The sequence below is a fragment of the Macrobrachium nipponense genome, chromosome 32 (assembly GCF_015104395.2).
Source record: "Macrobrachium nipponense isolate FS-2020 chromosome 32, ASM1510439v2, whole genome shotgun sequence".
NCBI classification, from domain to species: domain Eukaryota; kingdom Metazoa; phylum Arthropoda; class Malacostraca; order Decapoda; family Palaemonidae; genus Macrobrachium; species Macrobrachium nipponense.
The window spans coordinates 32,762,464-32,777,633 of record NC_061094.1 but is presented as its reverse complement, the minus strand read 5'-3'; the positions used below and the strand labels follow the sequence as shown (position 1 = coordinate 32,777,633).

General features: G+C 42.8%; 1 protein-coding gene across 1 annotated transcript in view; it reads left to right on the top strand.

Annotated features, from left to right (window-relative positions):
• The first annotated feature begins 1,810 nt into the window (after positions 1-1,810).
• The window catches only part of LOC135207403 (RUS family member 1-like), a 146,487-nt gene continuing 133,127 nt past the window's right edge, over positions 1,811-15,170 (top strand). Inside the window, exons 1-2 of the mRNA XM_064239131.1 lie at positions 1,811-2,215; positions 2,820-2,980. Coding sequence (XP_064095201.1) covers positions 1,811-2,215; positions 2,820-2,980 — 566 coding nt within the window. The remainder of the gene's footprint in view (positions 2,216-2,819; positions 2,981-15,170) is intronic.

The window sequence follows — 15,170 nt, the reverse complement described above, 5'->3', positions numbered from 1 at the left end:
AGTTTGGCAGTATACTAGAGAGAAAATGAGTTTTTGGTAATAGTATCACTGAGAAGAGATTAAAAATCCACAAGTTGATTTGTGAGTGTGATGATGTTAACAGACGTTGACGTCCGGGGAACTTCTAAGCTGAATAAAAAGAAAAAAAGTGCAGGCTACAAACAAGAAACTGGCTTGGAAAAGGGGAAAAAAGTGAAACTCCACTCTCCATGGCGGTAAAAGAAAGACTGGCATATCGCGGGGGTCTGAGCTTTGTCAAAGACCAAACAACCACTGTGTATATGCTTGAGTTGCCAGATGCCACAGATTCCTTATTTTTACAATCTTTGATTGTTCTTACCAGTTTCCAGCTAGTGCTAGAAGAATTATCCTATTGTTAAGACTGAAGGTTTGTTAGCTATGAAAAATACAAATTAATTAAAAAAAATTTAATTTTATTGGACTACCACAGATTGCTTTATCTTTGTTCAGTGCATTTAGGGGACCTTGTAGTACAGGAATTATATTTATAATGTGTAGTAATAGTAAAGAAATGTATTCGTAGTACAGAAGACTGGTCACTTGTATCTATAAAGTTACAGAATTTAAGTTTCAACTTAAGTATGCAGTATGTAATAATTTTCTCAGAAAGGTTTAAGAACCAGTGCTTTGATGTGCTGAAGCATTTGTATTAAGCTGGAAACCTGACTTTTAGATCTGCTGTAAATCTAAGTACCGTATATTTCGGCGTATAAGTCGACCGGAAGATAAGTCGACCCCCCAATTCTGAGTAAATTTTTATGATTTTAACTAATATCGGGTATATTAGTCGACCTATAAAATGTTAGGCCAACCGTACGCTCAAAATAAGCAGCAGGGTAAAACGTTGATCAGAAATGACGAAACGAAAGATACGTTACTCGAGTGTAATGTAAACAAAACAAAGCGCTAACTAACACATGCATAACGACGTACGTATATGTATGTACAAACTGCCACTCAAGTTAATGTTTTGATTGGGTTGTTAAAACAACGACATGCCAGTATTTTATTATTATGAAATACAGTTAATATACTCGGTATGTTAACAAATCTGTGTAATATATAAAAGATGAATACCGGTAAATATGATTAGAAATGACGAAACGAAAGATACGTTACTTGAGTGTAATGTAAACAAACAAAGCGCTAACGAACGCTGCATAACAGCCTACGTATATATGTATGTACAAACTGCCACTCAAGTTAATGTTTTGATTGGGTTGTTAAAACAAGATCTTATGCATTAAAATGGGCAAAATCCAACCAAGATAAAAGTAAGGATTTTAAAGCAACGGTTGGTTGGTGTAGTCGTTTCATGAATAGACATAACCTTGTGATACGCCAAAAAACGAAAATTGCTCAAAAGCTACCGAAAGACCTTACAGATAAGGTTACCAGTTTTCATAGATATATTATTGAAAAGAGGAAGAAATATAAATTTCCTCTATTATGTATCGGTAATATGGATGAAACTCCTTTAAATTTTGATATGATTGGTAGCAGAACTGTAGATGTAAAAGGTACAAAGACAGTGCAAGTTCGAGGTACAGGCCATGACAAGACAAGATTCACTGTAGTTTTATCATGCATGGCAGATGGAACAAAACTGAAGCCCATGGTAATTTTCAAGAGGAAAACGATGCCTGAATTAAAGTTTCCCACTGGGGTATTTGTTCATATTCACGAAAAGGGTTGGATGGATGAAAATGGTGTGAAATTGTGGATAGAAAAACGTTTGGAGCAGACGCCCAGGTGGATTAAAAAAGGATAGAAGTCTATGATTTGGGATATGTTTCGTAGTCATATAACAGAGAATACTAAAGCCAGATTAGCAAAAATTAATACTGAAATAGGAGTTATACCAGGTGGTTTGACCTCTTTGCTACAACCACTAGACGTTGGTTTAAATAAACCATTTAAAGATAACGTAAGACAAGAATGGAACAATTGGATGTTGCATGGAGAAAAATCATTTACAAAAGGCGGAACAATGCGTGCTCCTTCCTTGGATGTACTGTGTGAATTTGTTGTCAAATCATGGGATAATGTGAAAAAAGAGAGTGTAATAAAGTCATTCAAAAAATGCGGAATATCTAATGCAATGGATGGCACAGAGGATGATGATCTGTTTGAAAGTGACGACGAACCTGCAGTTGATTCACCAGATTCAAACTGGGATCCTTATGATGAAACCGTGAATGATGATTTGTTTGATGAATTGTTTAATTCAAGTGACGATGACTCAAGTCATTTTGATGGATTTTAAATACATATTTACCATTAAATACAAGTTTTTAAATTTTATTATATGTGATAAATAAAGATTTCATACCATAAATGTTTTTGAACAATACCCCGGCAAAACTGTCACAGTGAACGCATCCTTCTCAATTACGGTACTGCAAATGGCTACGCAATGTTTACACTTACTGTGCACTTGGGGTTTCTTCAAGTTACTTTGATTTTTTTTTTCATTTTATTTAAGGTAATGGATGTTCTAATGTATTATTGTCGTATTACAGCGTGAAATGTTTTTAATACTGGTATTTACATACATAGTTACCTCAACAAGGCTGTCATTGTTATTAGCCAACTGTAAAGCCTGGATTCCTGTACCGATATGCCAAAATAATAAAGATTCACTTTTTGTTACCATTAGATAAGTCGACCCCCTAATTTTGGCATGATTTTTTGGGGCTAAAGGGTCGACTTATACGCCGAAATATACGGTAGTAAATTGCAACCGTAACCTTGTCAGACTTATTTTTAGTAACAGTATATTTGTATTGTATTTCCAGGCATATTGTAGTAGTATTGCTGGAGCTTTAAGTTTGAAAGCAGCTCTAACTGGTTTAGGAGTAGGGGAAGCATCTGCAACATCACTAGCAGCAACCATTACCTGGCTTTTGAAAGATGGTTGTGGGATGATTGCGTCCATTGCTTTTGCATATATGAGAGGGTACGTAGCAGTTTTGCATTATACAAAGAAATAATCAAAATCTTTATTCTTAAGTATTCTCTATCAATAAAATCCCTTTGTCTTTCATCTCAGCACTGTATTTTGAGGGAAAGGGGACTGTTATGTTGTGGTGTGTGAACTAAAACCACAACTATGTTTATACACAACTACAAACCATTGCCTTTTACACAGGAATATTGCTGGCACAAGCTAGAAACTATTGTAGAAGATTGTTAACAAAATGCTTAATTAGTGGTAGGCATGTGAAATTTCTGAGGGGATGATTAATCTTCCCTCCAGTCCTTTGCTGAAAACACAAGCTTATGGGACTTGGCACAGGTTCACAACCTTTCATTTTTTTTCTCAGGTTTCTAGAACAGTACCAGTAAGTTCTATGAGATGATCACTCACCTTTGGAGAAAGTCTCCTACTTAAAAGGAAATGGTTTGTATTTTTATCAGAAGTAATACCAATTTTAGAGATAATTTATATTTTTCCAAGATATACAAACCAGTGTCTTCAACATACTCCCACCCCAACCATTTATGCATAGTTCTTACTGTAAAAGGAAAAAGTGCTGAATTACTGACAGGTGAGTGGGTGGTTATTGTTAAAAGCTTCAGTGGCTCTTTTCATCTTGCACTGGGAATACGATACAGTTTGATATCTATAAGTAAATATGTCAAAGAGTGTATCTATATAAATATTTATTATATTTTATATTCATATATATTTTATATTAAAAATTTAATCTATAAATTTTGGGTATATTGTAGGATTGAAAATATATATATATATATAAATAATAAATATAAATAATATAAATTAATATAAATATAAGATATATATAAATCTAATATATATATATATATAATATATATATATATATAACTATATGATATACATATAATATATATATATATATATATAGATATATATATATATATAGATATATATTATATACATATACATATATATATATATATATATATATATATATATATATATATATATATATATATATATATATCTATATATATATATATAGATATATATTAATAATATAATAAGATAAATACATATTATATACACACACATATATATATATTATATATATATACACACACACACATATATATATAATATATATATATATATATATATATAATATATACTAAATATATATACATATACATATATATATGTATATATGATATATATATATATATATATATATATATATATATATATATATATATATATATATATATATATATATATATATATATATATATATATATATATATATATATATATATATATATATATATAAGTATATATATATATGACCCGACCTGGGTCGCGTGGATTCTTAAGTTACTGTGGGTCATGCAGAAATCAAACGCTCAGTGATTAATTTAACACCGGTCTTATATTCTAATGAATTTACACAAGGGCCCGAGTGAAATGAACTTAATATCTATAGTACCGGCGGAATTGAGACCGAGCGAGGAACCGGCAGAGGGCGACGAGGGGAAAGTGCGTCTTTCCTTCTCTTGACCGACGGCTAACTAACTGACCTCAAGGAGACGGCTTGGTTTCCTCTCTCCTCAATACCCCCCAGAAAAAACCCCGATATATTGCTTCTAGGCCATGATTGGGTCTGGCACCTGTCCTTAGGTCTATTGGCCAATGAGTGCCCTATAAGGGACGCCATGCCCAACGGACTTTTTGGGGGATGTTGGGGGTAGGTGACGCTTTCTTCATCTGAGAGAAAATGACCGGTAACGACCTCATGGCGTCTTCTGAGATGTTCAGATATTCTTGGGAAAGTTGTTTATAAGCCCTCTAGAATGGCTTATCACTCCCTCCCCAAACTCCTTTGCGTCCTCGCAAAGCTATAGTCTCTGCCTTGTCCCATCTCGAGTCTCTTTTCTCAAGGTACTGATTTATCTAAATTCAAATTAACTATCTTAAAGGGGGCCATTTGACGTGTGTACAAACTAAAGGTTACAAGTAAATTGAACACGTCTTACAACAACATAAGATCTTTATAAAAAAAATTAAGAACAATCACTCTTTCCTGGAACAGATCAAAACCAAAAAAAAAGAAATCATTCAATAAGTTCAGGTTCATACTCAAAACAAAATGGTGAAAACAAAAAGACAGAAAATTTTCACATTCAGCCACTGCCCTTGGCAATCACGACACATGGCCTCCATTTTTAATGACATTGTATCACGTTAATCTATTAAATTTCTTCAAAATAATCAAAAACATAATTTAAACATACACGGAACAAAAATAATGCAATGGAATTTTACGAAAATAAAAAAAAAATCTTCCTGGAACATCAATGTGCATTTACTACTATCACATAAAAAAAATAAAAAAATAACTAAAGAACCATAGAAATAAATTTGGAAATTCAGGCACAAACAAACAAAAATTTCATCATCTGTGAAAATAAAAAAAACTTTACAAGCATTAGTGTAATTTATGAAAGATAAAATAGGATGGAATCGGTGTTTTGCGCACAAATTTAACACAAATAAAAAACAACAAATCAAAATAATAAAATAACGTACAAAGCAACATAACCACATCAAAACAGAATTACACATAAGAATATGATCCACAGGTAATAACATTTGTTCTGAAAATAATTTGGACAAGTTATATCAAACAACATAAATTCGTGACACATTACAATCTGATCGAGATAACAAGAAATAAAATAAAAAAAAAATAAAAACAACTGGTATGATCTGAATCCTAGGCAAAGACGTGGGTTGGCATTTACAGACTCTGTTCACTGACCCCTTTCATTTACTTTGCAAACAGCATTTACGTATGACATAGGCTCGGGAGCTCGGTCTTGTGCTCTCGGTGGGGCGCCCACTTGCGCTCCAGTATTTCATTCTGACTCGTCTCCCAGGTACCCGGCCAACCCCGGGTACGGGGGTACTGGTTTATTGGTGTAAAACACTACGCTGTCCTCGAGCACCGGACGTAAGTGCGACAGGTGGTGCTCGCTCACAGCCCCTGCTGCGAATATGCTGAATCACATGCAGAGGAGTGCTTGATCTCCTTCACACGATACGGTCCATATATGACGGTTCGAGCTTGTGTTTCGACAGTTGCATTTTCTTCAAGTAGATTCGATCTCCAACCCTGTATTGGGGAATCGTGAGCTCGAAACCGTCTGTCGTACCGCAAGCGGTACTTTTCGTTTGCCCTCAACAGCAGACGTTGCGTAGCTTGGAACACACGTCGAGTCGCGTTACAAAACCACACCCGGTACTGTTCCACCGTATAAAGGGGGGGGCATCTGTTGAGGGTCCAAGACCACCGAATACGGCAGTCGGATGTCTTGTCCATACATCAAAAAGAAGGGGGTGTCCCTAATCGAGCTGTTATATGCGGCATTATATCCATCTCAGCCGTCTGCAACAGAGACGGCCAGGAAGTCGGATATCCCCGATGAGATATTTAAGATGTTGACTACCTCTCTCTGTTGTGAGACTCAACGAGTCCGTTAGCAGACGGCCGATAAGCCGCGAGATGGTAACATGATCTACTTGTAAGAGGGCCGTAAACTCGCGAATTAGTTCATTTACGAAACTCACGGCCGTTGTCCGACACTAGTATTCTGGGACACCCAAATCGATTTACTAGGGAATGCAACGCTTTAGCACTTCCTTTGCCGATTTGTCTATCATTGCGCACACATGTATGAAACGCGTGAACGCGTCCACAAATACACAAATATATCTAGGTTGTCCTGCACTGAAGGTAGTGGTCCTACCACATCCATATGCACTCTATCCCACTTCACCGGCACACAGGCCATAATCGGGCCTTCGGTCAATCACCGTTCTGTGCTTTTTCATCATGTTACATACATGACAATTACTTACAAATCCAGTTATGTCCCTACGCATGCCAACCCAAAAAAAATGTTCACGGGCTCTTCTAAGAGATCTTTCTATACTACATGCCAGCATAAGGGCTAACATGAATCATGTGTATGGCTCTCTCTACTAAGGCTCGAGGAAGAACGACTCGGGCTCGGACATCTCGGGCCTTTTTTCATATTTACACAACAAGACGTCTCCCTCAATGAAGAAGGCGTCTTTTGACAGATTCACAGAACTCGGGAACTCGTTGCTCTCACCTTTCACAACAAGCCTTGATCTGGCTAATCCAAGCTTCAGACACCTGACTTTCAACCAATTCTCGCACACTCCAACCACAAAAATCAACCACACTTTCATTCTCCGGGCATTTATTCTGGAATCCCCCGGACGGAGTTCCACCTGCATTTGACCCCCTACCGCCTCGGGCATTCTCATCCACCTGAGAGTGCTTGTGCGAGATTCCCAGTTTTCTGCGCGTCGCGTTTACGTTTGTTTGACTGTCATGTTCGGAAACTGTCGGAACGTTGCTGGCACTATCGCCTGCAGTGCCTGCGCCACCAAACGTCACGAGGTTTCTTTTGTCGTTCTTCCTTGCGCCTTGCGGCACGAGTTGTTACTCTTATGATGTTCCTGGAGAGAGCATCAGCCACCTATTATTCTTTTCCCCTGGGATATGTTCAATCTTTTACGATGTCAAACTCTAAAATTCGCTCTGATCCATCGAGCTTGGCGATTTGTAATCTCGCTCTTCTTCAAACAGATATGTTAATGGTTGATGATCTGTGAAAATCTTTATTTTGTGTCCCAGCAAAAATAACGGTGTCTCTCCAGCAACCATAAGACGCAAAGCCTCTCGATCGAAGGTACTATAATTTTTCTCTGCCCCTTTTAATGCGCGTGATGCAAAACAAACGGTCTTTCATTACCTTCATCGTCAATCTGGGAGATAACTCCTCCTATCGCAATATCACTTGCGTCTGTGGTCACAAAAAAGGGGCGATCGAACCTCGGATAAGCCAAGAGTTCGTCGCTCATTAGGGCATCTTTTAATTTCTGAAAAGCTTCTTCCTCTTTCTCATTCCATTGGAAATCAGTTGCTTCCTTAATGCATCTAACGGTCTCGCTATCTGTCCGAAGTTCCTAATGAACTTCCGATAGTATCCCGCGAGTCCGAGGAAGCTGGCTACATCTTTCGCATGTTTTGGTCGTGGGAATTCTTTATTGCTACAACTTTATCGGCACAAGGCTTAAGGCCTTCTGATGTTACTAGGTGACCCAAAAAATTCTACTTCGGCCTGGAAAAACTACATTTTTCTAAATTTATTTTCATCCCATGACGCCTTAATGCTTCCAAAACTTGTATCAGGTTACCTTTATGCTCCTCTACAGTAGCACCAACTACAATGATATCATCTAAATATACAAAAAACCCCAAGCCAATTATAGAAGCTAACACAGACATCATTACTCGTGAAAAATGAGCAGGGGCGTTCTTTAATCCAAAGGGAAGGAAATTATATTCATATAGCTGATTATTCGCTATAAAGGCCGTTTTCTCTTTACTCTCATTATCAAGGGGTATTTGATGATAGCCAGACTTAAGATCCAATGTGGTGAAAAATTTACTCTCCCTTACTTTAAACAAAAGTTCCTCGATCGAGGGCAATGGATAGGCGTTGTCCTTGGTAATGGCATTCAATCGTCTATAATCAACACACAGCCTGAGAGAGCCATCTTTTTTCTTAACTAAAACGATCGGAGAAGCCCAGGGAGACTCACTTTCCCGATTATACCCTGATCCAGCATCTGTTTTATCTTTTCCCAATTACTTGTTCATGACAGGCAGGTGTTCTGTAAGGCTTACTTCGGATAGGGGGATGATCTCCTGTTTCTATTTTAAAAGGTAACTTATCTATTCTCCCTGGAGGCTCTTCTCCTATCGCCATCGTGTCTTGATATTCCCTTACTATTTCTCCTACGCAACTATGATAATTCAAAGGTGTTGCTTTAGCAGCTGTTTGCAATAATTTTCTAAGCCGGGTTTCGCCGTGACCTGACTCTGGGTAGTCAAGGGCCGACACTGCGTTATTGGCTTCTACAAGGGAACACACTTCCAAATCACATAGAGACTCGTTACTTAATTCTAATCTACTACTACTCACATTTACAAAAGGGACAGTTGCCTTGCCATCGACGATGGTAGCGACACCAGGCAACATAAAGTCTGCCCACTTTCTTGGGGATTTTATATACACCAACGTTCCCTCTTGTAGTTTCCTTGCCGGGACGAGGGGAAGGGAGTAGAGATAGGCGGGTGGGATCACCTCCCCCACCTCAGGGCTAGCGGGCACCACTCCCGTATCCCCCTTGGCGGCCAGGGCAATTCGGACAACTTCTTTTGTTTCCCCCAGTATGGAGACCCGTTGGTACTGTCCTCTCCTACTGGCACCGCCACTTTCACCTCTCCTCCCCTACCCAAGGAGAAGCACTCGGGTGCTTGCTCACGAACCCGATTCCCAGTATAATGGGAACGCCAGGGAGGTGGGTGGTAGGCACCACATAGAATTTGTGAGTGAACATTCGTCCACCGAGGGAGATAGTTTGCTGTACTGTTCTCTGCAACACGAAGGTATGCCACTGGCCACTGTGCAACGTTAGATACCCTTTCGATGCCGAAATGGCGCCCGTCACTAAGTGTTCCTCGATCATAGAGACACATGCCCCACTATCTAATAATGCGTTGAGGTTTTCTGAGCCATATTCCCACTTCTAGAATAGGTACAGCTCCATCTCCATCCTTATGAGAGGGAGGGGCGGGGGAGGGAGACGGGCGTCCAGCCTCTCCTACCGAAGCACTCACCCCGGGCAAGGAGGGAGTACCATGAGGCGGGGGTAGGTCCCTTCTCACTTGCTGGCGGAAGGTGGCATCGCTCCGAGGGCCCTCTTGTCGATCCTCTGGTCGCGGCTGCCGCTGGGCCTTGAAGTGCCGGAGAGGGGGCGGATGGTTTGTCGGCACTTGCCTTCCTCCCCTTCCACGCGGCCTTCCCTTCCTACTTATGGGAGGGGGCCCGCGATTTGGTGCGGTGACCGTTTTTTGTACACTGGCTGACCAGGTGATCTACGCCCCGCACCCATAAACATCCCCACTGACCGAAGGAGGGGCACTGGGCGCGCGCAAGTGACCCCTTCCCCCGCACTGCCAGCAGAGCCCACCCCCCGGTCATATCCACGCTCCCCCCTCCCGTTGTTACCCTCTGTCGCTTGGCTCTGGGGCCACCTCTGGAGCTGGGTTGGTGGTAGAACGCGCTTTCTGGGTGTGCGGAAGGTTTGGCGGCGGCGACGATGGGTGGGGGGGTCGGACAGCGTCATCCCTCCGCTCTTTGAGGCACTTCTTTATCCAGCGCTATTTGTGCCTGGGGAATCAACGTCTTCAAGGGCTCCATGCGTCCCGACAGGAACGCAGCTACGGAGTTGGGGAGAGTCCTTATCAGCATCCGTCGACAGAATTCTCTCTGTTCTCCTCCGACCGTTCGTCTCGGTGCCAAACTGTCATACTGCCTTGAAATCCGGGTGACAAACTTGGCGATGGTCTCCCCCACCTGGATTTCCGGATAATAACGCGCCCACATTTCTCTTCTTTCATCTACGTCCAGGGCGAAAGTCCGAAAAAGGAAGCTTTTGTACGCTTCCCAACTCGTCGCATCACCCCTTCGAGACATAATTTCCTGGGCCGCGGCCCCGATCATCTTCGCAGTGGCCTGCGCAACCCTCTGAGCGTCGGTCCAGCCCGCCCGCGGTTAGCATTTTCCAAGCTTTCAACGAAGGCTTCGATCGACAAGAAGCCCTCCTTGTGCGAATATGCTGAATCACAGCAGAGGAGTGCTTGATCTCATTCACACGATACGGTCCCATATATGACGGTTCGAGCTTGTGTTTCGACAGTTGCATTTTCTTCAAGTAGATTCGATCTCCAACCTGTATTGGGGAATCGTGAGCTCGAAACCGTCTGTCGTACCGCAAGCGGTACTTTTCGTTTGCCCTCAACAGCAGACGTTGCGTAGCTTGGAACACACGTCGAGTCGCGTTACAAAACCACACCCGGTACTGTTCCACCGTATAAAGGGGCATCTGTTGAGGGTCCAAGACCACCGAATACGGGCAGTCGGATGTCTTGTCCATACATCAAAAGAAGGGGGTGTCCCTAATCGAGCTGTTATATGCGGCATTAATAGCCATCTCAGCCGTCTGCAACAGAGACGGCCAGGAAGTCGGATTATCCCCGATGAGATATTTTAAGATGTTGACTACCTCTCTGTTGTGAGACTCAACGAGTCCGTTAGCAGACGGCCGATAAGCCGCGATGGTAACATGATCTACTTGTAAGAGGGCCGTAAACTCGCGAATTAGTTCATTTACGAACTCACGGCCGTTGTCCGACACTAGTATTCTGGGACACCCAAATCGATTTACTAGGGAATGCAACGCTTTAGCCACTTCCTTTGCCGATTTGTCTATCATTGCGCACACATGTATGAAACGCGTGAACGCGTCCACAAATAACACAAATATATCTAGGTTGTCCTTGCACTGAAGGTAGTGGTCCTACCACATCCATATGCACTCTATCCCACTCACGGCACCACAGGCCATAATCGGGCCTTCGGAATCACCGTTCTGTGCTTTTTCATCATGTTACATACATGACAATTACTTACAAATCCAGTTATGTCCCTACGCATGCCAACCCAAAAAAAATGTTCACGGGCTCTTCTAAGAGATCTTTCTATACCTACATGCCCAGCATAAGGGCTAACATGAATCATGTGTATGGCTCTCTCTACTAAGGCTCGAGGAAGAACGACTCGGGCTCGGACATCTCCGGGCCTTTTTTCATATTTACACAACAAGACGTCTCCCTCAATGAAGAAGGCGTCTTTTGACAGATTCACAGAACTCGGGAACTCGTTGCTCTCACCTTTCACACAAGCCTTGATCTGGCTAATCCAAGCTTCAGACACCTGACTTTCAACCAATTCTCGCACACTCCAACCACAAAAATCAACCACACTTTTCATTCTCCGGGCATTTATTCTGGAATCCCCCGGACGGAGTTCCACCTGCATTTGACCCCCTACCGCCTCGGGCATTCTCATCCACCTGAGAGTGCTTGCGAGATTCCCGTTTTCTGCGCGTCGCGTTTACGTTTGTTTGACTGTCATTGTTCGGAACTGTCGGAACGTTGCTGGCACTATCGCCTGCAGTGCCTGCGCCACCAACGTCACGAGGTTTCTTTTGTCGTTCTTCCTTGCGCCTTGCGGCACGTTGTTACCTCTTATGATGTTCCTGGAGAGAGCATCAGCCACCCTATTACTTTTCCCTGGGATATGTTCAATCTTTACGATGTCAAACTCTAAAATTCGCTCGATCCATCGAGCTTGGCGATTTGTAATCTCGCTCTTCTTCAACAGATATGTTAATGGTTGATGATCTGTGAAAATCTTTATTTTGTGTCCCAGCAAAAAATAACGGTGTCTCTCCAGCAACCATAAGACCGCCAAAGCCTCTCGATCGAAGGTACTATAATTTTTCTCTGCCCCTTTTAATGCGCGTGATGCAAAACAAACTGGTCTTTCATTACCTTCATCGTCAATCTGGGAGATAACTCCTCCTATCGCAATATCACTTGCGTCTGTGGTCACAAAAAAGGGGCGATCGAACCTCGGATAAGCCAAGAGTTCGTCGCTCATTAGGGCATCTTTTAATTTCTGAAAAGCTTCTTCCTCTTTCTCATTCCATTGGAAATCAGGTTGCTTCCTTAATGCATCTAACGGTCTCGCTATCTGTCCGAAGTTCCTAATGAACTTCCGATAGTAACCCGCGAGTCCGAGGAAGCTGGCTACATCTTTCGCATGTTTTGGTCGTGGGAATTCTTTAATTGCTACAACTTTATCGGCACAAGGCTTAAGGCCTTTCTGATGTTACTAGGTGACCCAAAAAAAAATTCTACTTCGGCCTGGAAAAACTTACATTTTTCTAAATTTATTTTCATCCCATGACGCCTTAATGCTTCCAAAACTTGTATCAGGTTACCTTTATGCTCCTCTACAGTAGCACCAACTACAATGATATCATCTAAATATCACAAAAACCCCAAGGCCAATTATAGAAGCTAACACAGACATCATTACTCGTGAAAAATGAGCAGGGGCGTTCTTTAATCCAAAGGGAAGGAAATTATATTCATATAGCTGATTCTCGCTATAAAGGCCGTTTTCTCTTTACTCTCATTATCAAGGGTATTTGATGATAGCCAGACTTAAGATCCAATGTGGTGAAAAATTTACTCTCCCTTACTTTAAGCAAAAGTTCCTCGATCGAGGGCAATGGATAGGCGTTGTCCTTGGTAATGGCATTCAATCGTCTATAATCAACACAGCCTGAGAGAGCCATCTTTTTTCTTAACTAAAACGATCGGAGAAGCCCAGGGAGACTCACTTTCGAATTATACCCTGATCCAGCATCTGTTTTATCTTTTCCCCAATTACTTGTTCATGACAGGCAGGTGTTCTGTAAGGACTTACTTCGGATAGGGGATGATCTCCTGTTTCTATTTTAAAAGGTAACTTATCTATTCTCCCTGGAGGCTCTTCTCCTATCGCCATCGTGTCTTGATATTCCCTTACTATTTCTCCTACGCAACTATGATAATTCAAAGGTGTTGCTTTAGCAGCTGTTTGCAATAATTTTCTAAGCCGGGTTTCGCCGTGACCTTGACTCTGGGTAGTCAAGGCCGACACTGCGTTATTGGCTTCTACAAGGGAACACACTTCCAAATCACATAGAGACTCGTTACTTAATTCTAATCTACTACTACTCCACATTTACAAAAGGGACAGTTGCCTTGCCATCGACGATGGTAGCGACACCAGGCAACATAAAGTCTGCCCACTTTCTATGGGGATTTATATACACCAACGTTCCCTCTTGTAGTTTCCTTGCCGGGACGAGGGGAAGGGAGTAGAGATAGGCGGGTGGGATCACCTCCCCCACCTCAGGGCTAGCGGGCACCACTCCCGTATCCCCCTTGGCGGCCAGGGCAATTCGGACAACTTCTTTTGTTTCCCCAGTATGGAGACCCGTTGGTACTGTCCTCTCCTACTGGCACCGCCACTTTCACCTCTCCTCCCCCATACCCCAAGGAGAAGCACTCGGTGCTTGCTCACGAACCCGACCGATTCCCACAGTATAATGGGAACGCCAGGGAGGTGGGTGGTAGGCCACCACATAGAATTTGTGAGTGAACATTCGTCCACCGAGGGAGATAGTTTGCTGTACTGTTCTCTGCAACACGATGGTATGCCCACTGGCACTGTGCAACGTTAGATACCCTTTCGATGCCGAAATGGCGCCCGTCACTAAGTGTTCCTCGATCATAGAGACATGCCCCACTATCTAATAATGCGTTGTGGTTTCTGAGCCTATTCCCACTTCTAGAATAGGTACAGCTCATCTCCATCCTTATGAGAGGGAGGGGCGGAGGGAGACGGGCGTCCAGCCTCTCTACCGAAGCACTCACCCCGGGGCCAGGGGGAGTACCATGAGGCGGGGGTAGGTCCCTTCTCACTTGCTGGCAGAAGGTGGCATCGCTCCGACCGGGCCCTCTTGTCGTTCCTCTGGTCGCGGCTGCCGCTGGGCCTTGAAGTGCCGGAGGCGGATGGTTTGTCGGCACTTGCCTTCCTCCCCTTCCACGCGGCCTTCCCCTTCCTCTTATGGGAGGGGGCCCGCGATTTGGTGCGGTGCCGTTTTTTGTACACTGGCTGACCAGGTGATCTACCGCCCCGCACCCATAACATCCACTCGACAGATAGGAGGGCAACTGGTGCGCGCAAGTGACCCCTTCCCCGCACTGCAGCAGAGCCCCCCGGTCATATCCACGCTCCCCCCTCACGTTGTTACCCTCTGTCGCTTGGCTCTCGGGGCCACCTCTGGAGCTGGGTTGGGTGGGTAGGGTTACGCGCTTTCTGGGTGCGGAAGGAAGGTTTGGCGGCGGCGACGATGGGTGGGGGGTCGACAGCGTCATCCCCTCCGCTCTTTGAGGCACTTCTTTATCCAGCGCTATTTGTGCCTGGGGAATCAACGTCTTCAAGGGCTCCATGCGTCCCGACAGGAACGCAGCTACGGAGTTGGGGAGAGTCCTTATCAGCATCCGTCGACAGAAGTTCTCTCTGTTCTCCTCCGACCGTTCCGTCTCCGGTGCCAAACTGTCATA